Below are 26,788 nucleotides of genomic sequence, written 5' to 3' on the forward strand. Positions count from 1 at the left end.
GATCTGTGTTTTGATTACAATTCAGGGCCTTTCATTCAGCAAGAAGTTTCTGATAAAGGGCTTTAGCCAGTGATGTCTCTTTGATGAGACTATTTGTTTACATCTCATCTAGTTGCTACATGTTTAGGTGTACACTTTAAAAAAAAAATGATGTACCTTTAAAAAAATGTGATGAGTGAATTGGGCCTGTCAGGGCATGTTCACATTTGAACCACCCACACCCCCATCAAATGGTCTTTTAGTCCCTCTAGTGACCAAACGGAAGTAATACTTCGAATTAAATTGCCACTGTGTTTACGCCAGGCACGCCGGTTTTTAAGTCGTGAGGCTTTTCTGTCTCTATTAAAGGAACCCCGTCGCCCTTTGGCATGAGGCTGAAAGCATGATGTGAGGGGGTTGATCGATGCTCACCCTGCCGTGAACACGAGGCGCAGGCAGCCTGCACCCTCCTCCTACGCACAGTGTGGATTTGATGCCTGCTTCCTCGCATGGAATTCCCCGATTGTCACCATCTCCCTGGAACGCAGCCCCCGCGCACCCCTTTCCCTTTCCAAAGAACTGAGAAGTGTGCGGGTGGAGAGAAAAGGGACCAGTTCCTCCTTTCTTCGGGGAAAACTCCGCCTCGGAGGCGTGGCGGGAAGGCGGGGGTTTCTCTTTGGGAGGAAGGAGAGAAGGGCCTGCCCTAGGGGACACAGCGGTGCAAAGCAGGGGTGTTGTGCTGGCGCCGGGGGGCATGGCGAGCGCAGGAGGCTCGGTGGCGCTGCGCTGGGGCTTGCGCGCCAGGAGCGCTTTTCGGGTGGAGAGCTGCAGGTGCGACCTGAGAAACCTCCCGCTTGCTTTACTGTCCTTCCCCGATCCCAACCCTGCCCCTTTGCTTCCGTCTCCTGCTCAGAAAAAGAGCGATCGGCTTTGCTTTCCCGCGGCGGACTTTCCCTCTTCGCTTCCATGCCGGGATGGAGAAGTCCTCGGCTGCCTGATGTGCGCGTGTGAACGCCACGAGCCGGTGACACTCCCGAGGTAGAAGCCTGTGTGCGGCTTCACTTCAGCCTGCAGGGAGAGAGGACTCAGCGCTCCCTTCTTTTGAATAAATCCACAGTTAAGGGCAAAACTCAGGCGCCTTCCGCACAGCATATTTATAACGAGTTGCAATCTTTGTAAATGAACTCGTTCCCCCTTTTTTATAAATGGAAAACGAATTCATTTATAACGATTGCAACTCTTTATAAATATGCTGTGCGGAATGAGCCTCAGAGTAGTAAGCTGCAGTAGTGCAGTCAAAGCGGCAGTCATGAGTTCGAATCCTATGGAAGTCGGTTTCAGGTAGCTAGCTCAAGGTTGACTCAGCTTTCTCACTTTCTGAGGTCGGTAAAATGAGCACCCAGCTTGCTGGGGGTAAATTGTAGACAACTGAGGAAGGCAATGGCAAACTACCCTGTAATCATAGTCTGCCTAGTAAACGTTGTGATGTGATGTCATCCCATAAGGGTCAGACATAACTTGGTATCTGCCTTTACCTAACAAGCAAACTAACACAGCATTCAAAGAGCAAGGAAAGAATCTCTCTTGCTGATGTTCTAGCTTTTATTGTGCAGGGAACTTTCAGATGGAACATTTTTTACAATTACTGAATTCATATCCCATTTTTTTTCTCCATTAGGGCATTATTTAAAAGGATGTGGTTGGGAAGAGGCTTGGCTAAGAGCAGCACCTCTCCCTTGCAGTATCCCTAGCCTGGCTTCTACTACCCTCTAGACTGTGTGCCTATTTATATGCAGGCTGAGTTGTGCTTGTGATGTATTGAGCAAAATGCCCCCTCCCCCTGTTCCCAGTAGTGAAAGGGCCATTCTAGGGACAATAGATTTATAGCTTGTGATATATGTTGTAAGAGAAGCTTGGATTGCAGTAGCTACTCTCCCATGCAATATGGTTGCATTCTCTGTGTTTCTACTTCATGTACATGTTATTGTGTTGGCATCATGCATATTCTGTACAGACCAGTAACCCATCTTCCAGGAAACACAGGGGTTCCCAGCATACTCTCTCCACATCTTCCATCTGAGCACACGTACCAGGAAAGGGTAGAAATGAAGTAAGTAAATAATAATAATACATCAGACATCACCGTGATCGAGGACAAGAAAGTGACCATCATCGACATAGTGTCAGACTCCGATCCAAAATAAAGACACACAGCAGTACCCGGTGACAGCAGGGTCATTGAAAAAGAACACGAGAAGGTCACTGGATACAACGATTTGAAAATCAAGCTTCAATGTCTATGGCACAAACCAGCTGAGGTCATCCCAGTGGTAATCAGCACACTGGGAACCATCCCGAAAACACTAGGGCAGCACTTGAAACATCTTCAAATTGACAAAATTAACGTCTGTGAAATTCAGAAGGCAGTCTTGCTGGGATCTGAGCAAATACTATGCCAATACATTACAACTTTGGAGGCCGAGAGCAGTAAACTTGCCTGCACAGTAATCAATCTGATGTCCATATGCAAAACCCGACAAATGTTTAGTAGTCCAAGGTGATAGTGTGTTTTGTAATCTGTTTTGATTATATTTGGCTGTAGCGGTGTTGTTAATGTGAGGGTGGGTGGAGGAGTACTTTTTCACAGCCTGTCTGTTAACTTCGGGGTGACATTAAGCATGCTTTTTTGCAACCTGTTTGTTAAAGCTGGTGGTGTTTAACTGTCACCCTTAGAATGTTCGTGCAGCATGTCTGTGGACTGAGGGGCTGGTTTGCCCTTAGAATGTTTGCGCGGATGGCCAGAGATGAGCAGTTAAAACAGTAAATGTGTAATAACTCGAGTAAAACTGAATATTTTGAAAAATCCTTTCTTAGTGAGCACCTGAACCACATAATTAACCGGTGTGCTAAATTTCAACTGTAGGTTCGGTGGTTTCTGAGTTCTGTGCATGAGTCAGTCAGTGAGTGGTATTTTGCGTTCATAGATATAGATAATTAAACTGAATGCCAAAATGTATTTTTACTTTCAAACTGATGGGGGGTGGGGGAAGCAGGGCTAGGTAGGCACTAGGACCCAGGTAGAACACTCTAAAACAACTGCAGCGAAGGAATATACTAACATCTTTTTCTGAGACAGAGTATAGTGAACTTCTTGTGGTAGAGCCTGTCCTGGGTTTTACTTCCCCAGATGCATGGTATTATCTAAAATCACCAGTGGGACCAAAATTCAACAAGGTTATGACATTTGGGGTTTTTTGGGGGGATGGGGTTGCTTAGAAATGTTGGAGATCATGGTGGTGTGTTGATTCCACTATTTTTCCAATTCGTATGTTTTGTGTAAGTCTTTAAGGCTTGCTTCGTCATACTCACAGTTTGGCAGAAATGTGTGCATATACCAACCGAGGACAAGGTCATGCATCTCATGAAGGAGGTTTTAGAAAACAGACATCTCTCTAGAGTAAATCTGTTGGGTATCATTCACACAGTTGACTCTAATCCTCCTGGAATTAGTTGAGGGGCGCTTTGCATCCCTTCTTTCCCATTCCTTCTTGTGAAGGATGATCATGAGAGACTTCTGCTTTCGAAGGAACCTGTAGTTTGTTATTATGTGTGTATCAGTGGGAGAAGGTGAAGAGAGAAAGGAGTAAAATTCCCTCAGGTGTTTCATATTGCCTAAAATTAGTGGACAATCCAGGAAAGGATCCCCCCATGTGACTTTTGACCTGTAGGGCGGTGGTTTGCAGAGTTAAATAGAGCCAGTTTACCTCTCTAGTGATTAGTTATTAATGAATTTATCATCGCTAAATACTATATAGTTAACTATATAATGCATGTGTTGTGTCAGTATTGTATGTACTTAAATATGTTATGTTACTTACAAACCGTATTTGGAGAATGCCTCCAAGACTGTGTTTTTCCTCTGTGTGGCTCTTATCTGAACTGCAACCTACAATTTAATTTATTCTCCTCCAAACTCTAATCCCAAACTCAAGTTTAAGCCTGGTTTGGAGGGAGGAGAACAAACCATGTATTATGATTTGGAGGGAACCAGATTACAACAGAATTTTTTAATCATTGACCTATGTGGAAGAGAAGGAACATGGGTTTCAAAGTACAAACTGTTTTTTTCCTTGAAAGGAAATGCCACCAGCCGCTTTCAGGCAAGCTGCAGTATCTTGCCTGAAGCACACTGCTTCCCATTCCTCTCATGTGCATGGACATTGCACTCAGTGATGCAAGTTTTTAAAGCTGGCTCACACATTATCTTGTGCTGCTTCTCTCAGTCACAGAAGCTAGCCTGAGTTAGGATCTCAAATACAGATCTGAATTTCTGTGGTTTCCAAGATATATTTCCAAAGGTTGCAGAGACTGTGGTGGGCCGCAACCTGCAAGCTGCTTGTTCACATCTTACATTCATCACGCAAGTGGGTGACTTTTATGAGTGTGAGGAAAATGTACCCATAATGCAAGGAGTGTACCAGTCATGCTAACAGCACAAACCCCCAGGAGAATGGGGGGAGGAAGACTGGATCCATTCATATTTTTGTTGGGTATTTCCTCACAGGTAAGATACATGGTTTGCTAATTAAAAGGTAGGCTGTCTGATAGCAAGTTTTGCATGTGTGGGGGTAACCCTTGCTGAGGGAGAATCTAGGAAAAGATTTTTTCACACACCAAGACTTTGAGACGGTCAGAGGGCAGCTTTTCTTTTACATGACAAACATTTTTATGATTCTACCCAGTTATGTTTAGAGACAGCGGAAGTTAATTATTAAGTTGTATCTTAGCCCACAATGTTCTCACTTTGTGGTTTTCAAAAAATAGAAATAAAACTGATCTTTTTATGTTTCAAAACTGTATAAGCTTGTTAAATTACTTTCCAAATGCATGACTGAAATCTACCTGTGAATTTCCTTTACCATGGCATGGGACTCCGTTACTTCTTACTGTCCTTTTCTGCCCCAAAAATCCTCCTTGTCCTTTCTCTGGTTAGCATTAGCTGTGGCATGGTATTGGGTCTGCACTGGTGTGAACCATGGGTAGCTTTTGAGTCAGGATTAGAAACTGGTGTACAAATCCTGGTTTTGAAAAAAAAAACATTGATAGCTCTGATGAAGAGGTGGTGCTGTTCTCTAGTTAAAGTTAACTAGAGAAAGGATGAGTAGAAATCAGTGTGGGAAAGGAAGGAGAGAGGAACACTCCTAACTGGGGCGGATTCCGCATGGGCCAAAAACAGCGGTGTGAAAACAGTGTGAAAACTGTGTAAACCCTTTTACACTGTTTTAAACCCTTTTACACTGTTTTCACACTGTTTTCACACCGCTGTTTTTGGCCCACACGGTATCTGCCTATGGTTAGGATACATTATCAGTGCAATCCTAAACATAGTTACACCGTTCTAAGTCAATGGGGATAAAAAGAGTGTGAATTTCTAAAGGATTACTCTCTATGGCTTCATCAGGTCAGTAACGTTTGTGCCACTTAAAAGTCTGCGTATTTTTGTGCAAGCAGATGTTTCTCCAATGAAAAGCACTCTTTTTAAAACTAAGAATAGGAATGCAGGATGCTATAACATTGCTGCTTACTGTTGTGTTGCAGAAGGAATGCTTTTGACCAAGAACTACTGGGTCCCACCTCTCTTAGTGGCTTCAGCCTCCAACATCACCGAAGGGCCTATCGAGCGGCTCTTTGCATTGAGCTGACAAAGCCATTGGTTGTAAGAGATGTCCCATCTTCTTCTTTGGAGCCTCACGAGGTAAAAACAAACAGTGGCTATACTTGATGGTTTAAAAGAAGAATCTTAAATATACTTCTGCAGATTCAGAGACACAAGAAGGGTGTTAATGTGTGGAGTTTAGGGTTGCCATCCTGAACTGTCATTCTCTGTTGGCAAGGCCAAGAAATTCACCCCTGCTCTTATTTCCTGGGCGCTCTGTTTTAAACATATACAAATGTTTCCCCTTTCCAAATCTGGCCCCATTGTGAATGTTTTTTGATGTGCAATCTGGGGCCGAGTTCACAATTAAATATATGATGAATATCTTCGTTTGGTCTAATCCTAAAGCCTCAATTTCCATAAAAATCAATGTATTATGCATGTACTTTCTGATCAGCCACTAAACTGTGAGGCAGCCACAGGGGCACAGGTAAGAAGCAAACAATGAAGGAAGGAATGGCATATGGTAGTGAATTGCCGCATTCTGTTTTGCAGCTTTCATTCCACCATCCACTTCCTGTAGGTCCAGCTGAATGCTCCCCAGAGGGTTTCAAAGTACAACCCAGTGCGCCCAGTGCGCACTCTGCGATCCCCCCCCAGGGCGTGCCCCCTGGTTCAATGCACTCCCCTGTCCCCTGGTAGCTTCGCCTCTGATCCTCCCCTGCAGCCACTGTGCAAAATTTCCTTTTGATAGCATCAAAGTAGGTTTATTTTTCATCCAGTGTACAGCGGAAAACCCTAGGAAGTCCCCAAATTATGCTGGGAATGAGCCTGTCATTGTGTGGACATTCCCACACAATTTGGGGACTTCCTCCCTTCTATGTGGGGAAGCAGCCCATCTGAAAGTTGCTGATACTGGGCTGACATGAATAGTCCCATTTAATACGGAAGGACACCCAACATTATCCCATTGTGGTTCCTTCCTATGCCATAATTAACACATGTTTAAAGTGTTACGGCTGGCGTGGGGAGAAACGGCAGTATGTAGATTCTTCATATGTGATCATAGGGTCAGAGTGATTTTAGTTCAACTGATGTAAATTTTTAATCTGTGAAACTGTGATGAAAAATCAACTGTTTGTGAGGGTGTGATAATTTATGAGTACTGACATTTGCGTTTTGAACAGCTGAAGCAGTATTAGAGTTGTTAATTACTACTATTACATTAAGCCTCTGAAAAGATACCAGGCTGAAATCCACTTAATATGATGTGAAAGAAAAAAATTTGTTGGTGTCAGTGTAAATGGGTAATAGCTGATAATGATGTATGCAAAGAAAAAAGAACAATTTTTCAAATCAGCATTTTAAGCCATTTCCACTTCCACTGCTTTGCACCTTGATAAGTGGGGCATCTGATGCATCTGGGGAGGGGATAGCCATTTCCACTTAATCAGATACTGTCTGCCTCAGGCAAAACTTCTATAGTTTAGGGCCCAAACAATACAAGACATTGGTCCACAAGTCAAATAAGGGCAGTCAACAGAGGCGTAGCAAGTGGGGAAAGTGCCCGGTGCACTGGTGCATCCTCCACCCCTGCCACGGCCCCGTCCACTCCACCCCACCCCAGAACGCCCCCGCCTCACCCCAGAACACTCCCATCCTGCCCCGGAACCCCCTTGCCACGCCCCCACAAGGACGCGCGCCCGGTGCGTCCCCCCGTCCCCTTGGATTTACGCCTCTGGCAGTCAGATAGGAGCTGTAGGGACCCCTACCTGACTTACAGATCTGTGTCTCATCTAGTTTGGACCTGATGCTGCCCACAACTGCTCACCAAATCTGATGAGGACAGGATATAAAAAAGACTACATCTTGCTCATGCACACTTATTTGAAGCAAGTCTTCACTGAATTCAAAAGAAACTCTTTTCTCATACATATGCACAGAACCAGGGTGTGCAAGAGTAGCTGCTTTTTCAACAGACCTTTAGAGATTTCTCGAGCATCAGTGCTGCCTTTATGTATTGGTCACGTTGCTGTCACATCCTTGTCATGGCCGACTCTGTGGTGGCTTTTCATTTTGAGCCCAGATGCAGTAGTCTTTGTTTTTTTTGCTTCAGCCAATAAAACAAGCTCCTGGTGAAGTGATGAAATCTTTTTGCAGGATTGACAAGGAGAGTTTAAAAATGCATTGTCCAGGGGCTTGCTAGATCTAGAGAAAGCTATCCTGAGTGTGGTGGGTTACTTAAGTTCCACTGAAGTGAATAGGACAAACTAAGTCTTACGATTATAATGTAAAAGTTACTTTTTTTGATGTCAGGCCAAATCTGACTTATAGCTGGTGTGGTTTTCAAGACAAGAGACATTCAGAGATAGTTTGTCATTGCCTATCTCTGCGTCATAAACCTAGTGTTCCTTGGGGGTCTCCCGTCCAAATACTTGCAAGGGTCAAACCCTGCTTAGCTTCTGAGGTCTGATGAGATCTGGCTAATCCAGGTCAAGACAAAGTTACGAGTGCACAGTGTTTCTTACTATTCTTGTGGCATATATGTTTCATTTCAATAATCTGGATAAAATCCCCAAAGGACCACCTGTTGTTTGGCTTACATTGACTTCTCCAACTGGCCATCTCGAAACAGTTCTTATCTCAGCCAATCAGTTGAGTAGCTATGGCTGCCAAGTGCTTGGAGAAAAATTATGTCCTTTTAATAGAGGCTTAATGGGTTGTTGTTTAACAGGAGACTTTGTTTTCTGCATGCCACGAAAAGTTTAATCTGCTCATTTCTACACATTAAGTTACCTTTTAAAAAGACAGGACATCCCCCCCCCCCCAGATCTGTTGGCAGCCCCGTGACTCACTATTTTACCCTGCTGTGCTAAATAGAACCTCATTTTTCTAAGCCCATTAACTTTAGAAGCATATAACTATGTGTAGGATTGTGCAGTGGAACAACGTAATTGAACAGGATATCCTAGTTTAGCAAAGGAATGGGATGTAGACAAATTGTGCATTTCTTTCTATCTCTCTCCTTCTTAGATGTAAAAAGTATTTCTTAAAGGTATGTCATCCATATTGTCATCCAGGTCAGAGTTTGTGTCCGTTACTGTGGAGTAAATTTTGCAGATATACTGGCTTGTCAGGGTCTTTACCAAGAAAAACATTCCCTTCCATTCATCCCAGGTGAGTAGGCTTTTGTTTTAAATTGACCTAGCATTTGAGAATCACAGACATCGTTACGGTGAGCCTATCTTAGCCAACAGCTACAACTACAACAGATATCTATATCAGGCATTCCTTTTAAACGATCGGTATAAAACTAATGCTAAGCTTTACTGTTACTACTTACTTTACAAAGTAAATTTTACTTAGTCAAATTAGAGATTGATAGAGCAGCATCGGAGGCGTGGCCAGGCCATCAAGGGGGCATGGTGTGGCATTCCGGCGGCATTCCAGAGCGGGGGTGGGTGACACTATGGCAGGGGCACAGGGCACGCACACCCCCGGGCGCGTTTCCCCTTGCTCCGCCTTTGATCACAGATTTGTTGTTTTGAATGAAGAAACAGCCTCATAAAATCATATGCCATTTAAAACAAGGGAGTCTATAAGACACAATTCAAGCAAAGTAGCTAAAACAGTTGTCAGACAAAAATTAGAGACAAAGCAATCCTAAATAAATAAATAAAGCTATATCCCTCTAAGCTCAATTACTTTAATGGGGTGTAACGTTGCTTAGGATTTCACTGCACATTTGTTACTTTAAAACTACCTACGGTTCTTTGCATGAAGTACAGACTCAAGGTAGTTTACACATATTAAAAATCAATAAAACCAACGTACATCTACACAGGAAACCTGATAATAGGTATATATGCATATACAGTTTTTTTTCTCAATGGGGACCCAAAACAATTTAAAACACAACAGATCTCACATTTCCAGCCAAACCAGTTACCTAGCCATAGGCTGTACTGAACAGAAACCTTCATGCTGCTTGCAAAAGAAAGTACTGAGGAAACAATCTTTATTTCCATTCCAAAATGTTGGAGCCACCACCAAAAAAGTCCTATAATGAACATTCGCTGTCCTTGACCTCTGTATGGCTGAGGGCAGAAAGGAGGGACTGACTGGATAAGCAGAGTTCATGTTCACGGTCTGCGACTGATCAAGTGAAAACATTTCATGAGTGGACTCATAAAACACCATTAAGAAAATGTTAGGAAACCATATATATACTAGCAATAATTCTGCCATTAAGCACAATATGAGAGACTGCTTCATGACTGAATACTCATATCAGGGAAATTACTGAAAGGGAGATGCTTTTTTAATCCGTTAGCCCATTTCATAAGATCAGTCTTGTAGACAGATGTCCTCTATAAGTACAGGAGTGGCTGGCAATGGCCACTGCAAATCCATGATCTTCTCTTTCAGGAATGGAATTTTCAGGGGATGTGATGGAAACTGGAGTGGATGTCAGCGGCATAAAGGAGGTGAGAGGGCTGGAATATCAAAGTGGAGTGGTTTGTGCCCCAAAAATAGGGAGAGAGGAAAAAAAGAGAGGCTATTTATATAGTTGCTTATTGGTATGCTAAGAGTCTTATGATGCAATCCTGAGGAAATGTAGTTGCGCTATAGTCAGGGACAGCACAGCCACGGCACAGCTGCACCTCCCCAAAGAGCCTTGCTGCGCCATAGACAGCAAGTCAAATGTGACGTTACCCCCTCCAAGTTGCCTCTGCTGTGCCACTGATTTTGCTCATGTCATGCTGGCATAAGTGTGCTTTTGCAAACGGGGCATTCCCAGCTTGAAATGGCTCAGAAAGCTTACTAAAGCTGGCCCCACCCTCAGGAACACTCCCTTCAGCACTGGCATGGGCTTCTGTGCTAGTGGAGCACTGGCACCATGGGTGCGCTGGCACCCAGGTGTCATGCTGTTGTTCGGCTCCTCAACATGGGCATAAGTGCCTCTGCGCTGGTGTAAATGCCCCTTAAATGGATGCAAGTAGCGCTGGGGTTCTGCAGCTTCCTGAGCGGTCCCCCCTCCCAACCCCACACACCATTGCACTATTAGTTTATGCTGATGGGAGAAAACTTAACAGAGCTGTAACCAACACTCTGTGACTTTAAGGAGAAGGATTTTACTGTTAGGTTTTTGCCACTGCATGGTGGGATACAGCCTGATATTTTTGGGCTGCATTTTCTTAACAGCTTTCTGTGCAACTAAGAGGTCCCATGAGGAAGAACACCCCCCCCCCCTCAATTAGTATGAAATTAAGTGGGGAGCAGCACATGTCTGTGTGACTTCTTGGGGCCAGACATGACAATTGCAACGTGCCCAGTGTTTGAAAGTCTTTTGCCAGAAAATGCCAATATCTCAGAAGGGTGGGCTTTATTCTAACAGCTTTCTGTTGATAACTTTTGGACAGGGGGACCGTGTAATTGGTGTGGCCAACACCAAAGCTCTGGCTGAGGAGTATGTTGCTGATCAAAAGGTAAATGCCTTCAGCAAAAACAACAGGCAATGCTCTATCCTCATGTAACTGTTGAACTGATCAGAGAATTTGTAATTGATTAAAAGTATTTGAGTAGCAGTTTTTAAATATATAATTGTTTTTAATACAACTGCTTGGGAAAATGGTGAACAAAAGTTTTTTGTGGGGAGAGGACATCCTCTGCCACACTTCCTGCTATGAGATATGTATAAAAACAGCATGACTCCCTCTTAAACTGCCCAGTCATTAGGGACAAACCCCAAAATGGGATGTGGGAACTGCTGCTTGGGAACAAAGCTCATGCTGTCTTTATTTTCCTTGTGCAAATTCAGTGAGTGCTCCCCCCCACTCCAGCCTTAATGAGAAGTTAAGTTGTAACTTTAAAATACGCGTAGAAGAAGCATATGGCACTCTTTCTCTTTCAAATTCTTGCAATACCAAGTTGTGTAAGAATGGAAATCTCACAGATCTGACGAAAGAGTTGTCTGTCGGGAAATACCATCAGGTTATTTCTAGCACATCACGTCTTCCTCTGCAGTTCTCTGCAGATAGAATTCAAACAGTATTTTAAGCATTACATCTGGTTGCCCAAAGCATCGCTGATATTGTCTACAACCCAGGCTATGGAAACATGGTTTGAAGCTGGGTTGCAAGGCCTGATTTGCATTAACCGCAGTTAAGCATTGCACTTTCACCTAGCAAGCTGTGGTTGAGCCAAGTTTCCCAGTTCTCTCCTTGCAAGTTGGCAAGTGTGATAGATTCCAGGACTTTTCTGAGTGTGGCCAGAGCAAAGCTTCCAGCAAACAGAGAGTTACCCTCCGCAGCTTCTGACTGGCTGGCAAATAGTTAGGTTTTCAGTCAGAGCTGTAAAGATTAGAAGGCAGAAGGAGGCGGAGAAAGCTGAGAGACATTTGTGGAGTGAAACTGCTATGTTCTTTGCAAATCAGGCAGGCAGGGTGATCTGTTCTGAGTCCCCATATATAGCTACACTGAGTTCCCAAATATAGTTACACTGAAAACACACTGGTTACTGCTTTATCTCTGGGAAGTAGGCAAGGAAAATAGGCAAAAAGGCTTATTGGTTAGTGATATTCATAGGGGTTGGTGGTGCATTTATTCTGTGAGGAAACAGGAAGAGAAATCCTACTCAAGATTTAGTGTGTGAAGGAATGTATCTGAGGTCAGGTTTTCCTTCCTCATTGTGAACAATATCTGCTGGAATATCTTTTACCTGAGGGTAAACAGAGAACTCTCTTCAGAGAGAGAGTGAGATCTGTGAAACAGCATCTAAAAGTCTTTAAAACATTATTGTTATGTATAAGTATTATCATAAAGAGAAACATCTGTTGAAAATACCCACAGTAAAAACATTGTGTAATCCCTTCCATAAGCCTGAACAACTGAGCTAACTTGAAACAGTGCCCAAAGCTACCAACATTTTACTTGTATATAGTGCCTGATAACTGCTTTAGTTTATGTTATTTGTCTTCGCCAAATATCTTTATTATTTTTAAAATATATTGAAACGAGTTCATTTTTTGCCTTTTAAAAAGCCTCTTGTCCCTGTTTTGTTTTTCTGACCAGAAAAGATTTTTTTTAAAGGAAGCGACACACTCTGGAGCATTTCCTCTGGCCACAAATGCCCTGAGGAGATTTTCCCTCCAAAATTCCAACTGTCAGCTTATACCATGACTGAGAAGCCCCCTTAGGTTTAGTGTGGTAATAAAGTGGTAGCGTGAATGTGATGATTTATTTTATATTTCACTTTGTGCTTTCACACCCGTTTAATAAAATAAAAATAAAAATGTTCTGCTGCTCAGTGTGGGCACCTGTCAGCCAGACAGCGGTCTGCTTTGAGAAAACACAAAATAAACCTTTTCCCTTATGTATTGTCGAAGGCTTTCATGGCTGGATTCAACTGGTTCTGGTGGGTTTTCCGGGCTGTGTGGCCGTGGTCTGGTGGATTTTGTTCCTAACGTTTCATCTGCATCTGTGGCTGGCATCTACACCTCTGAAGATGCCAGCCACAGATGCAGGTGAAACGTTAGGAACAAAATCCACCAGACCACAGCCACACAGCCCGGAAAACCTACCAGAAACTTTCCATTATGTCATAAAAATAAACTTAGGCACTAGAGGCTGTATAACTTCAAAATTGTTAAAATGAAGTTTTTATTGACAGGAACAAAAATGATTTTGGCAAAATACTAAATATTATGAAACAAGAAGCTGATAAGTTGAGATGTTAATATATACGAGTTATTCCTGTAACTTTCTTTGTATATGGTTAAAATTTAGTGTTGGTGAAATAATTTTTAGTATTCAGTTCTCCTTTCTCTTAAACAGAAAATCCTTCAGATTACTCTCAGGTAAATATTTTAAAACAGTTCTTCCTCAAACAAACGTAAAGACAGTCCCTTCACTAGATATATCTTGCCCATATCTTGCTTTCCAGAGCAGGAATGATTTCTTTCTCTCAGAAAGTCAATTTATTCTCTTTTCTTTCTTAAAATCCCACAACTCCCATAAGCATCCCTGATTAGTATCTGAGTGTGAATTCCCTTTAGAGAAATCAAAATAGCAACCCGTGTGCTTCTTTTATGTTACTGTTTTGTTACACCAGGGACTCAGTACAGATTCCTTTTTAATCTGACTTTCCAGTCCCACAATCAGAGGAGCTTTAAAACCACCAGAGAACAGAGCTCTTTCCACACATTTGTTCACTAGAACACTCTGTACAGAACTCCCTTCAAAATCTCAACACACTGACTTAACTCTGCTTCTAGCAGCCAGTCATCACAAGCATTCCAACTGCAGTAAATATGACCAAGTGTTGGAATTAGTTACCCTCTCCAGCTTTCTAGGTGGTGCGTGGAATCTGAGCCAGAAGTCTATTTCATTATATTTATTTTATATTAGTAAAAGAGTGGGAAAACAGTGAAAATAATAAATAAAATTGCTCACATGCTATGTTTTTGGAGGGAATATAGTTAAAGGGCTGCTCAGAGGGCTGCTAATTTTGGAGGCAAAAATCTCAGGGCATTTGAGGGCAGAAGGTACATTGCCGCAAGCATGTCAATTTCTCACTGTGTGTCAATCATTCTCTCTCACACACGCACACACTGACACATACATGGTTTGGGAAAATAATAGGTTGCATGTTAGGGTTATACTGTCAAAGGAAGTATCAGAGAATCATCTCAGTGGACCAGCTTTTGACATTTGACATTGATTGTCATACCCAGCCTTCCTCCGAGGCTATGCTATCCTTTCTGAGTATGAAACCCAGAAATCTAGTGATTTGGACCAAGAACCTCTTCAAGAGTCTTCCTCAGTTCTGTGCTCATTGCCCAAAAGCTGGTTTACTCAGTCAGAAACAGAATCATAAACCCTGCAGAATCATAAACCCTGCAGTATCATTTGTGGATTTTTTGATTTGCATAGTGTGGACACCATGGCTGTTAGATTTATGATGTCATGTGGAATTGATCCTCTTTGTGATATGTCTTTTGAGACATATAACTTTGTTTGCTTTTAAATAGTTTCATGATGCTGTGATTTTAAAATGTTGTAAACCATATTGAGTCTGTATACAAATAAAGGTGGGCTAGGAATAGAATAAATAAGCGCACATTGTTGTTTACAAGGGTTTAGCAGGGGCCCCCTGATGAAATAATCTGTCTTTCCTCAATGTGAGGTTAATGATTTTTATTTCTTTTATGAAGTTGCTTTGGACAATCCCCCAGGGAGTTTCTTATGAAGAAGCTGCAACGTTACCTGTCTCTTATGGGACAGCCATCTTGGCCCTTGAACGCAGAGCATGCACAAAGGCAGGGTGAGTGACTGGAGGTACCCTGATTATCTTGACTAAGGCCCCTTCCGCACACGCAAAATAATGCGTTTTCAAACCACTTTCACAACTGTTTTGCAAGTGGATTTTGCCATTCTGCACAGCTTCAAAGAGCACTGAAAGCAGTTTGAAAGTGCATTATTCTGCATGTGCGGAATGAGCCTAAGACTTTTTTCCTCACTGGTCAATAAACACTGGTCTATGTTCTGTTGTATAGAAGGTGGTGGTGGGGAGTTGCCTTGAGGTATCCCAGTTGGGAAAATGATATGTCAGTTGATGCAGCTGTTGAAAAAAATCCAGAGTTGGTGCTTTGTGCCAGTTTTGCAGCTGAAGCAGATATATAAAACTGAAAATATCAAAGGTTTGATATGAATTGCGAGGGCTGGAAGTTCTTCAGAGGAGAAGATGATCCTATGAAGTATGAAACCTTTCTGAATTAGAAATTGCTGCACTCAACATCTTGTACATGGGACTTTAGATGAGGTGTATTTTTTTCTGATTTGATGGGATTTGGAAGAGGAGTTAAGAAACGGGAGCTGGATGAACTCTTTAAAAATATTTTAATTGATTTTCACAGTATATTTAACAGAATAGAATCAGATAAGAACTATAGAATAGATAAGAACTAAGATCTACCCAAAACTGTATTAATTAAACATTCTAATATTATGAGAGAAACCGTCATAAAAATTTTAAATCACCATCATTTATCCACCAACTCCAAAACAAACAAACTCTTAGTAATAAATTGGTATTACTCTTAATGTATAGCTGCTGTAGAAATGTAAGCTTGTCTAGTTCCTTCTACAAACCACATTATAAAATTTACTTCAAGTCATAACATCCCTCATTATTTTATTCTTGCTGTTGTCAGCTGAATGTGTGGAGTGGTGATAGGGAAATGTGGAACATTATGACATCAAGACAGCTGATAAAAGTTCTACAAGATGTTAGCAGAGAGGGGAATTATATACACAGCAGTCTGAAAAAATGGCAGCTATGTGTTAAGGATAATGACTAACATGTTCCTTCAGGAACATTCATACTTGCCAGAATGCTCCGAAGACATTAACATTATTTTCTCCCAACGAAAAGAGTTTCAGATTCAGTTGCTAGGGACAGGAGAGGTGTGAGTTTGTTTACTGGTTACAATCAAACTTTATATGAAATCTGTTTTATGCCTAATAAAGGTTTTGGATTGGATATGAAATCTGGTAGTTCCTGTTGAAGGATCTGAGAGCATTTCATCATCAAAAAGGGAAATCTGGCCAGACAGGTTCTATCCAGTTAGGTTCTTTCTCTACACTGTATTATCTTGGAATCAAACATCAGATAATCAGATCTTTGGATCCCGGTAAATGGGAATGTTTATTTAGGCTAGGGTTAGCACTGGTCAAGTGAAAATTAGGGAAATGTAAACTAAGCTGGCACTGTTGAAACTTTAACACAAGTGTATAGCTTGAGACAGTAACTTAAAATAAACACCAGAACACTGTACATATGCTGCAACAATATACAAGGTAAACATCCTTCCAAGCAATGAGTGTACTTTTATTAAACAGACTGCATGAAAAGTGAAAACAGGCAGATCTGCAAAAGACAAAGTGTAGCTCTCTATGACCTATTACACACAGTGAGGTCTCCATGACTTAAAAGAGAATTGGTCGCAGAGTCTTTGTTTCAGAGCATGTTTGGTGTTATTTCCCACCACCCTGTTTGCATGGGGCAGGCATTACCCATTGGTTGGCTTTTTGCTTGTGTCTGGGAGAGGCGATGTTTCACGGGTTCTCTGTCATGCATGCGTGCCTTAATTTTAATATAATTTTTAATATTAAAATTATCTTATCAATATATTGAAATAAAAAGGCGAACTATTAAAGCTAACGGCATTTGTACACTGAATGTCTTTTACGGCAGGGAGTTTGTGGAGGGTAGTAGTGGCAGCATGCAATCCGCAAAACCACAAAAGGACAGCATGAACTGCCATTTGCTAAACTCCCCAGGTTCATGATTGTCTGTCTCCCGATGTGCTGTAAACTCAAGCGTCAAGACTGACTGGCTTTTCCTGGTATGGTCTTGAATCACTGACTGCTTGGGTATCAAACTACAAGGATTCAGATGTCCCAGTTTGTTGATCAAATGCACAGGCAAATTGAGTGTTTGACTGACTAATCTTATTATTTTTACATTTTTAGTGTTAATATCTATTTATTTAATCAGTTATTTAATTAAAAAAAACCTGAAAGACTGAAAGATATGCAGGAGCGGGGAGGCCATGAGCAATTGAAATGATATAGCAGGACAAGAAGAGGGAAGGAGTCAGCAACAGGGAGGAGGGCAAAGGGGAAGTATGTAAAACAGCATGAGGGAGTGTGTGTGTGTGTGGGGGGTGAGGCTAGGCAGGCTGGCTGTGGGCAGACGGAAGAGGTCCGGGGCAAAGTGGTGCCCACTCTGCCCCACTCTAGCAGCAAAGCAAATTAAAGTGAAAGTTGGGCTAGAGGAAATACGTTCATACAATAAATCTTGCTGCAACTGACATTTGCCTCCACCACATGGCAAATACCTTGTGCGTAATTGGCCAATGCCTTTTAAGAGAATCATCTGTGAGAGAGCTTAGCCCGATTTGGTGGGAATACCTTTATAGGATTGCATTTAATTTGTGCAATATATATCCCAAAGATTGTGATCCCGGAATATTATGGGCAAGCCTGAAACATTATGCTGAAGAAGTGGACTGGCATCCATGAAACGAGCATACACCAGGGAGCTTGTATGAATTTGGACTCTCTGGACACTGTTCGCATGATTGGTATCTGAGACCTGATTGTTCATAGATGATTCTCTTAGAGTGCATTAAGCTGCACTGTGTCTTTTGCAGATCTGTCTGTTGTCACTTTGCATGCTGTTTGTTTAATAAATACACACTCATTGCTTGAAAGGATGTTTATGTAGTATATTGTTGCAGCATAGGTATAGTGTTCTGGTGTTTATTTTAAGTTACTGTTGAAACTTCTACAGACCCCCCCTCCCACATAGGCAGAGGAAGCCACTTAATGTCATTCTTTATCTCTGCTTATCATGTTTCATTGACAGTTAAGATTCTTGCCTAGTGGGAGGGGGAGAAAAAGAAACATTAAAAAATGGACCCTGGGGTTCTGCAATCCCCTGCAGCTTTCTCTGCCTGTCTCTGACCTGTCTTGTTAGGCTGGGTTTTACTTGTGGCTACTTTGGACATGATGAGTGTTACAAACAACTGGACTTTTGAATGAAGCTACAAAGACCTCTCTCGGAGAGGGTATAGACCAGAAACAACATTTGTACACCACCAGATTTGGAAAAATTGTGTACTTTTCTGTGTTCTGATTCATCATTTTCATGCTTCTGTTTGTTTCAGGGAGACAGTTTTGGTGACTGCAGCAGCTGGTGCCACAGGACTTGCCACGGTTGATGTAGCAAGCAATGTCCTTAAAGCAAAGGTATGCATCTTCCAAGGGGTCAGGCTGGGTAAACTATGAAACTACACAAGATTGCTGGCCAACTCTGTTTTTAAACAGCCTTTTTAGCTCAGCTTGTTAGGGAAAATAATTTGTGATTCTTATTATTTTATTAGTACTATTTAATTGATTTAGTATCCCACTTACTCCCGCTGAAGTGGGCTCAGAGCAGCTCAAATGTACTTATACAATACAATTACTAAAAATACCATATAAAATAGGTAATCTAATAAACAATATACAGAATGGCACTACAAACAAAACCAAGGGGGGGGAAACAATTTATTGCCCCCATCCTGATTTAATAAAAAAGAAGGAAAAGGGGGAGGGGAAGAAGGGAGGCCAGCCAAGATGGATCTGTTACTCTCTGTTGCTAAACTCAACTATATAGGCCTGGCAAAATAGCTTTGTCTTGCAGGTCCTGCGGAATTGAGATAGGTCCCACGGGGCCCTGGTCAAATTTGACAGAGCATTCCACCAGGCCAAAGCCAGAGCTGAAAAGACTCGGGCTCTAGTTGAGGACGGCCTTTTTGGGCCAGGAACCACCAGTAAGTTGTTATTGAGTGAGTGTAAAGGTCTCTGGGAGACATATCAGGAGTGACAGTCTCGCAACTATCCTGGTCTCAGACTGATAAGGGCTTTAAATGTTAGAACTAGAACCTTGAAATGGATCCGGTACTTGACCTGATGGTGATATGGACTCAAGACTCACAAGAATCAACCACTGTTGCTTTAAGTTTGCAGATGTCATAGTTACTAATTTTGTTCTGTGATTTTCTTTTTGCTTACTCTTCTAAAAAATTGCTTTAACTTTTGTTTTGCCTGTAATTATATCTGCATTAGAAATAAATATAAATGGTTTGCCTAATGTAGCTCGGCATTTATTTGGGAAGATTCTGCCCCCTGTTGTGATAGTAAAAATACCAGTCTTGCAAGATGAAACTGAAAACAATAAAACATTATTTTAATACAGAATGTTTTCTCATATAAATACACACACACACACACACACATTTAATAATACAATCAACAATAAAGTCAACTTTACAGACTAAAATAGCATCAACAGGGTGTAAAAACACAAAATGCCTTCTGGAATTAAGTGATTCTAATGAGTCTCTAGATAGACGGCCAAAATTCAGGGGACATTATGAATTTCCTGGGACAGGGATTTCCACCATTTTAAGGGATTTGCTTGGGCCCACAGATCAGGATACTAGCAACGTATTAGAGTTCATGGGAAAGATCATATTTAATTTCATTGACTCAAGGTCCTAATCAGTTTAGCCAATACCTGCTAAGCTGAACCTGACAACAAATCAGCAACCAGAACAATTGATAAGTAACTGATGCCATATATCGTTTCTACGGTGGGCTCTAGTTAAAAGCATTCCGGGTGTTATGGACTAATTGAAATTTCCAGACATTCTGTGGACATGGCCACAGATTTTTTGCAACAATATTTTGCAATTATTCCATCTGCATAACACAAAGACATGTCTGTGGCCAGGTAATTCCTTTCTGGAACAGCCACAGCTAGCCAACCAAGCCAAGAGTCTGGAAGCACACAAAATCGGCTTCTCAATCAGCAAGACTGAATCTACACATATTTTTGAAAGCATGGTTTTCCAGAGGGAGTTCAAAAGAACTCAACCTATTAGCTTGTCAGTCAGCTGAGAGAGAATTCAATGTCATTGTTTTCTGTAACTTCAGGTAATAGCAGCAGCAGGAAGTGACAAAAAATGCAACCTGGCTCTCCAGAAGGGGGCTGTCCAGAGTATTAATTACAACTCAGCTGGCCTGAGGGAGGAAGTGAAAAAGCTCACTGCCAATAAGGGAGTTGATGTGGCCATTGACACCATTGGTGGAGACATTTTCAAGGAGGCATTGCACAGGTGAGCCGGACCCAAGTTTCATTTCTCCTGGAAAGCTTGTTCACATGGTATAATCTCTCTGTCGGCTTAACCTGTCTCATAGGCCCCTTCTGAAGGCCAATAAACATGGGTATAGGATGCTAAAAAAACCCATTGGGGGGGGGGGAGATTTGGCAGATTCTGCCCCCAAAACGAGTCTGCCCTGTGTTATTTCCCCCAACCTAGGCCTTTTGAAAATTGTGTGGTTTGCATCTGTGTAATTACACAGGTGCAGATGTTTGTATCTTGAGACTTCAGCCTGGCTGTGGGGGTTCATTTGTGCATGCCTTGTGCATGGTTTTAATTAAGAATTTTTTAAAAAAGACTCGTCTCCATGTGAAGGTGCAACAGCAACCCCTGATTGTTTCCGTGGGCTTCAGTGGGCATGCATGGATGCATGTGAACACAAAAACAGGAAAATGGGTTCCTTTATCCCAGCTGCAACCCATTATGCATTTGCTGTGCGGAAGGGCCCATAGAGTGGTTGTTGAGAAAGTAAAATGGAAGACAATAATGATGTTGTCATCCCCTTTGGGTCTGCATTGGGGAGAAAAGTGGGGTATAAATATCTAAATAAAGAAATATCCTTCTCAGAATCCCGAAGTTCTAGGCTTGTGAGCCTCTTTCTGTTCTACAAGCAGCATATAATATATGGGCATTGTTCTCACAAAAGCACTGCCCAAAATGTTGTCAAATGTGGCATCTCAGTATATGGATGCTAATGCCTCCTGATGTCTCATCTTCTGCCTCTGTCTTTCAGCCTCAGTTGGGAAGGCAGGATCGTGGTGATTGGTTTTGCTGGGGGAATTATCCCTTCTATCCCAGCCAACCTGCTGCTTCTGAAGAACATCTCTGCCCTGGGACTGTACTGGGGCCGATACAGGAGCCAGGATTTCCCAGTCTTTTCCTCGGCACTTTCTTCTGCTCTTCAGTATTGTCAAGAGGGACGTATCCAACCTTATGTAGGAGCAGTGTTCAAATTGGAGGAGGTAAGCAAGAGAAGGTTTGAGAAGTATCTGGTAAGTTAATGGAAGCTCTTGCATCCTCCAGTGAAAGAACCTGCCTCAATTGGTGAGACTCTAGTGCCAGTTTGTACAAGCATGTGGTACAGTCCTCCGGTGCTGTACCACTTTGGATTGCTAGTAATTGCTTCTTCCCTCCATTTTAGAGTGAAGTATGCTAGACGAATATTCTTTCAAATGAACTAGGACAATATCTACTACGGGCTTTTCTTGAATGTTTGATTTAGTTTTCAATAGAAAAAAGGGTGTCTGGCATTATTATTCTTCCCTACAGGGCTATGTAAAGTAAGGAGCTCTACTCACTGTAGTGTTTGGATGGCTTTCTTAAAGTCTCAAGTATCTAGGAAGTTCTGGGATTCTCCATTTCTATTATAACCTCCTTCCAGAACACACAGTCTTCAGCTTCACCAGGCAGATGGTGTACATGCAGTAATGTTTCTTAATTTTCATCAGAAAGCAGCATGTTCCATTTCCCAGGCTGTCAGGTGTACATGTCCCTTGTCTCAATTGAGTACACATTCTAAAATGTTAGTCGTTTCTAATTCACATTCATCGTGGTAAGTTTCCAGAAAGATTCAATGTGACTCATCAGCATCATTGCAATCGTATATTAGCACCTTAATAGACTTCTGCTTCTGCAAGGCTGGGCCTTAGCCAAATCAATGATTGGTTGTCCAGATGTGTTCATCCAGCCTCCTTTAGAAAGCCAAGCAGGTTAGATAGCTAATGGCCATTCCCTCCACATCTGGAAAAATTGCATTGTTCTTGTTCCAAAGTTTGTAGAAATCCAGAACAACAGTATGATCTAGCACAAGGGTATAGACTGTTTTCCCTACTACATGAGCCTTGAGTTCAGAACAGCTTGAAACATATGCAGGATGGATGACAGCACATGTGTGGAACTTTATTCCCTTGCTCCAGTCAGCCAGAAACTCTAATGAATAGGATTTGTTCATGTATAGTCCCAACCACCTTTCTTTAATCTGGTCACCTTTCCCTGGAGGTTGGGAGGATCTTAAGTTTTTTTTTATTTGTTCATGTATATGGCCTCCCACTCTGGCTTAAAAATATCTCATCAGTTCTCAGAAGCTAAACAGCATGGGCTCTGTTGGTACTTGGATGGGAGACAACCAAGGATATCCAGGATTGGTGGGCAAAAGCAGGCAATAGGAAACCACCTTTGTCTCTTTTCTCGAAAACCTCTTGAGGGGTCAACATAAGCTGGCTGTGATTTAATAGTACTTTACACACACACATATGGCCTCCCTTTCCTTTAATCTGAAATTGAAGGCAACTTGCAAAATATGAGAAATCAGTACAGAATGTCAGACCAAGATCTGAAAGACTCAGGATCAAATCTTCTTCATTCTGTTCACTGGGTGACCTTGGACTAGTCATGCTCTCTCTCATCCTAACTTACCTCACAGGTTGGTGTGAGGATAGAAAGAAAAAAGAATGATCCAGGGGCATCGGGGGAGAAAATGGTGTCCAGGGCAAAATGGCGCTGTTCAAAATGGTGCTGCTCTGCCGCCCACGTGACTCACCTGGGGGCGCCCGGGGCATTTATCCCCAGATGTCCTCATTGTATCTACGCCACTGGAATGATCCATGCCATTCTGAACTTCATAAGGAAAAGAATAGGGTAAAATCTATAGAAAATTATACCAGTAGTGGTAAAAGTATAAAAACCAGTAGCCAGAAGGCTTTTGTAAGCAAGCAAACAACAACAAAAAAAGTCAATCATCTTTCATCTAGAGCATAAAAGAAATCATAGCAGGTGTCTACTGATGGTTTAAAACATACAGAACTTCTGAGACATGGCAGGCCAGCATCTGATAGTTGCCAGCATCAGATACCACCAAGGGAAGAGTAGGACACTTCAGGGTTTTAGGAGCCTGGAGCATGAAGTTCATTGCTAAGCTACAAGCATTTGTCTGCTGCTGTATATTCTCTGCTATAACTACGGTAGTTGCTTCAAAGACAGGAGAAGCTCTAAAGGAGATTATGTTCAGGCTGCTGCATCTTCTGGAGTAAATAATGGCATCGCTTCTCCTTTACCCTCAACAACTCGATTCAGACACCTGTTGCGAGAATAAAAGAGAGGACCATAGTCTCAACTTCTTGGAGGGAAAGACTGAAATTCAAAGGAAATATGGAATAAAATATAAAAATCGAGTTTCCCTGTAGAAGATGCCATTAAAAGGTTGCTCTGTGCCAGCAGAAGTTGTTGGGGTTTTTTGCAATGTCTGTAACTGACAATTAATATGAGGAGCTGGTACAGTCTGTAGCTCTTTCAGTAATCCATCTGTCACTTGACTGTCCCCAGATAATACTCTGGTTCCTGTTCATGTCTCGTTCAAGAAGTACAAATGTACCGCCTTCTGTTAACCAGGACAGAAGGCATGATATTTCTTTCCCTTAGCTGTTATCGTGATTTCATTATCACAAACCTTTAGGAAAAATGAACAAATTGAACAATTAAGTGGATTTTGTACCAAATTATTCATTCACCCTAGGGGCTTTCTTTTCGAGGGGGTTGCTTCTGCCAACATGGCTGCTTTGTAATCCCATATCCAAAAATCTCCAAGGGAGATTATGTGGATTTGTGTGACCCGAAGGGTGAGGGCAATTTTCTCCAAGCCCCCTCCTGTTGCAGACCTCTGACTCCCCATTATGCTATTCATAATGGTCCTGTTACCTCGGAGCAGCCTTTCAGTGGGCATTTTGGGCTGCAGTGGGAGTGGGGAAGTGAGAAATTTGCATTCTGCAGATGGAAATCCCTTCTGCCTGTAGAAATCCTGTGAGAGACAACCTGAGATCTTGTCTTATCTAGCAGTGACCAGTAACCCAGAAAAACATGATGGCTTTTGACTTCTCCATTCTAGTGGATCAAGCCTCTTTTCACCATTCAGTGTAAAAGCAAGCAAAATCAAGTTTGCAGCCTTCAAGGAATGTAACTAGTTGCTGTTAAAGCAACTTACATGCTTCCTAAAATGGGCTTCACACACTTTCATAAAGTTTATGAATGTATTTATTTATTAAGAAAAAATTGTTTGCCTCCTCCAGGCTAAAATAAAAATCAAAGAAGGAAAAAACATACCAATTAAAACAAAAATCAATGAAACAGCCGAGTAAATAACATAATTAAGAGCCTGCCTGCACAAGCAAGCCAGGGCGTAAAGCACACAAAACAAATAGATCAGTCTAAAACAATATGGGGGGTGGGTTAGGGATAGGAAGAGTTCTTAAGCTAGGAGAAGACCATAGAACCACTGGAAAGGATGGAACTGTTTAGTTGAAAACCCAGGTAAAGAGAAAGGCTTTGGCCAGGGGCTTAGAAGAAAGGGAAAGCAGGTGTTAGGTGACCTTAAAGGGGGAGGGCATTTCAAAAGCGAGATGGCCTCAGTGCTTGCACCATTTGTGTAAGGGAATCATTGAAGAACATGAACTCTTTCATTCCATCTGAATGCCTTTTTGTTTGCATTACTCTGCAGGTAAATGAAGCCTTTGCACAGGTGACTCAGCGTAAATCTACAGGAAAGGTTATCATCTCAGTTAGTTAAGCCTAATTTTGTGTGTGTATGTATAGAAGTTGGCTGTTGCTCCTTATTGCTCTTGTCGCCTCCTGAAGAGAGATGAGACCTCCTCCCATGAAGCCTAAACAGTTCACTAACAGTGTAATCCTATGCAAAGTTAACCTGGTCTAAGCCCATTAAAATAGATGCAAGTGATCCAGGCATTTTTGGGCTACAACAGCAGACACTTGTCTTCTGAGCTGCATAACCTCACTATAGTTTCATCGCCCTGGTGTAACCCAACTTTGATTTTAAGAGGGATATTATCATCAATGGAATGGCTATCAAATACAGCAACAATAATCAACATATAATAGTTCTGGCCTGTTGTGCAACACAGACTAGCAGGGAGTCCTTTCCAGTTCTGTCTAGCTGTGTCCTTTAGCACTGCTGATGGACTTGCAGCTTTTCTTTTCTTTGCTGAGCTCTCTCTCCTTATTGTCAAGCATTCAAAGGTTGCCCTGCAATATCAGAATATAGTTCATAACAAACTGAAGTCTCTGAAGCAGAAGCGTAGTTCCATGGGGGCGGCGCGGTGGGCGACGCATTGGGCACGCGCCCCTGTGGGGGTGTGGCGAGGGTGTGGCAGGGACAGGGGTGTTCCAGGGTGGGATGGGGGCGTTCCTGGGCGGGATGGGGGTGGAGTACGCACCAGTGCACCAGGCACATTTCCCCCTTGCTGCGCCTCTGCTCTGAAGTAGATTGCCTCCAGGCCTTCAACAAATCTGATAGAGCCTTTTCTTCCTTATATGGTAAAATCTGTGCTCTTTCGTTCCCCCTAATGGACTCTGGGTTACACTGGTAGAGAATCCCTCATCAGCATACCTTCGCCTGGACTTAATCCAGCTTTTTTGCCATTTACAGAAATACGAGAGGCACGTGTCAGGTAGTATAGAAATCTTAGCACACATTTGTCCAGTATTGAAGCAAGTAAGCCCAGACTATCAGTCTACCAAGTAGGCTGAAGTTACATGAAGCTGTTCTATCACTGTAGCTCACTAAATCTAGCCAGGTAAGCAATTTGGATGGGAGATCGCTTGGGAATGATTGGTACGCAGCTCTGAAGTTAATGAAGGAAAAGCGGGACAAAACCGGTAATAAGCATATGAAGAACAGCATGTCCTGTCCAGTAGCTTGTTTTGCGAGGAGCCTGTTTTTAACAATGAAATGAGGAAGTAGGCTCAACCCCCACCGGCCAAGTTAAATTGCTGGCCAGTTTCTTCATCTCTGCCACCTGCTCTCTGCTTGCTTGATACAGTTGGCAATTGTGGCTCAGGGCTTTCAGTTGCTGGCCTCCGATTTTAGTTATACGGGCAGGAATCCTATAGGGCCAGTGCTGTCACACATCTCCTTACTTCCTGCTTCGCTCTCCTTCAGCCAGGGTATTTCGAGCTATTTTGCCACCTTATCTCAGGCTTCTGCTTTCCAAATCCATGAGCTCTGGAGCCTCTGACTGGGCAACAGCAGTTTGGGTCTGGAAAGTGACAGCAGGGAGACAACCCTGTTGAGTTCTTCCACAGTGCCTCTGGAGTAGTGTCTGTGCCCTTTGCAGATCATAGTGCCCCAGTTTAATTAGCTAACCCTTTCATTACATAAGCATCTGTGCTAGCTCTGCTGTCAACCCAATGCAGGCCCTCTTGTTCTAGGGTCAAAGTAGTCACTAAGCTGCTTGCTTTCAGCATCTTTTTAAAATCAAAAGCAGCCTCCGTTGACTACTGAATGGCTTACCGTAAAAGACCAAATAGGTCTTAAAGAAACAAGAACTCAGTTAATAATGATACAAGCACTCTATTGGCCTTAATTAAAACAT

The 26,788-nt window shown here is 42.3% G+C and overlaps 1 protein-coding gene across 1 annotated transcript; it reads left to right on the plus strand.

The window, feature by feature from the left end:
- The first annotated feature begins 696 nt into the window (after positions 1-696).
- LOC125425047 (quinone oxidoreductase-like protein 2) lies at positions 697-25,504 on the plus strand. The gene is made up of 10 exons (XM_048482524.1): positions 697-810; positions 5,578-5,734; positions 8,716-8,812; positions 10,064-10,122; positions 11,059-11,124; positions 14,850-14,959; positions 18,369-18,450; positions 20,182-20,363; positions 21,142-21,370; positions 24,898-25,504. The coding sequence occupies exons 1-10, from the start codon at positions 734-736 to the stop codon at positions 24,964-24,966; spliced, it is 1,128 nt and encodes a 375-aa protein (XP_048338481.1). The 5' UTR covers positions 697-733; the 3' UTR covers positions 24,967-25,504.
- Positions 25,505-26,788: the final 1,284 nt, after the last annotated feature.

Source organism: Sphaerodactylus townsendi, unplaced genomic scaffold (genome assembly GCF_021028975.2).
Source record: "Sphaerodactylus townsendi isolate TG3544 unplaced genomic scaffold, MPM_Stown_v2.3 scaffold_18, whole genome shotgun sequence".
NCBI lineage: Eukaryota > Metazoa > Chordata > Lepidosauria > Squamata > Sphaerodactylidae > Sphaerodactylus > Sphaerodactylus townsendi.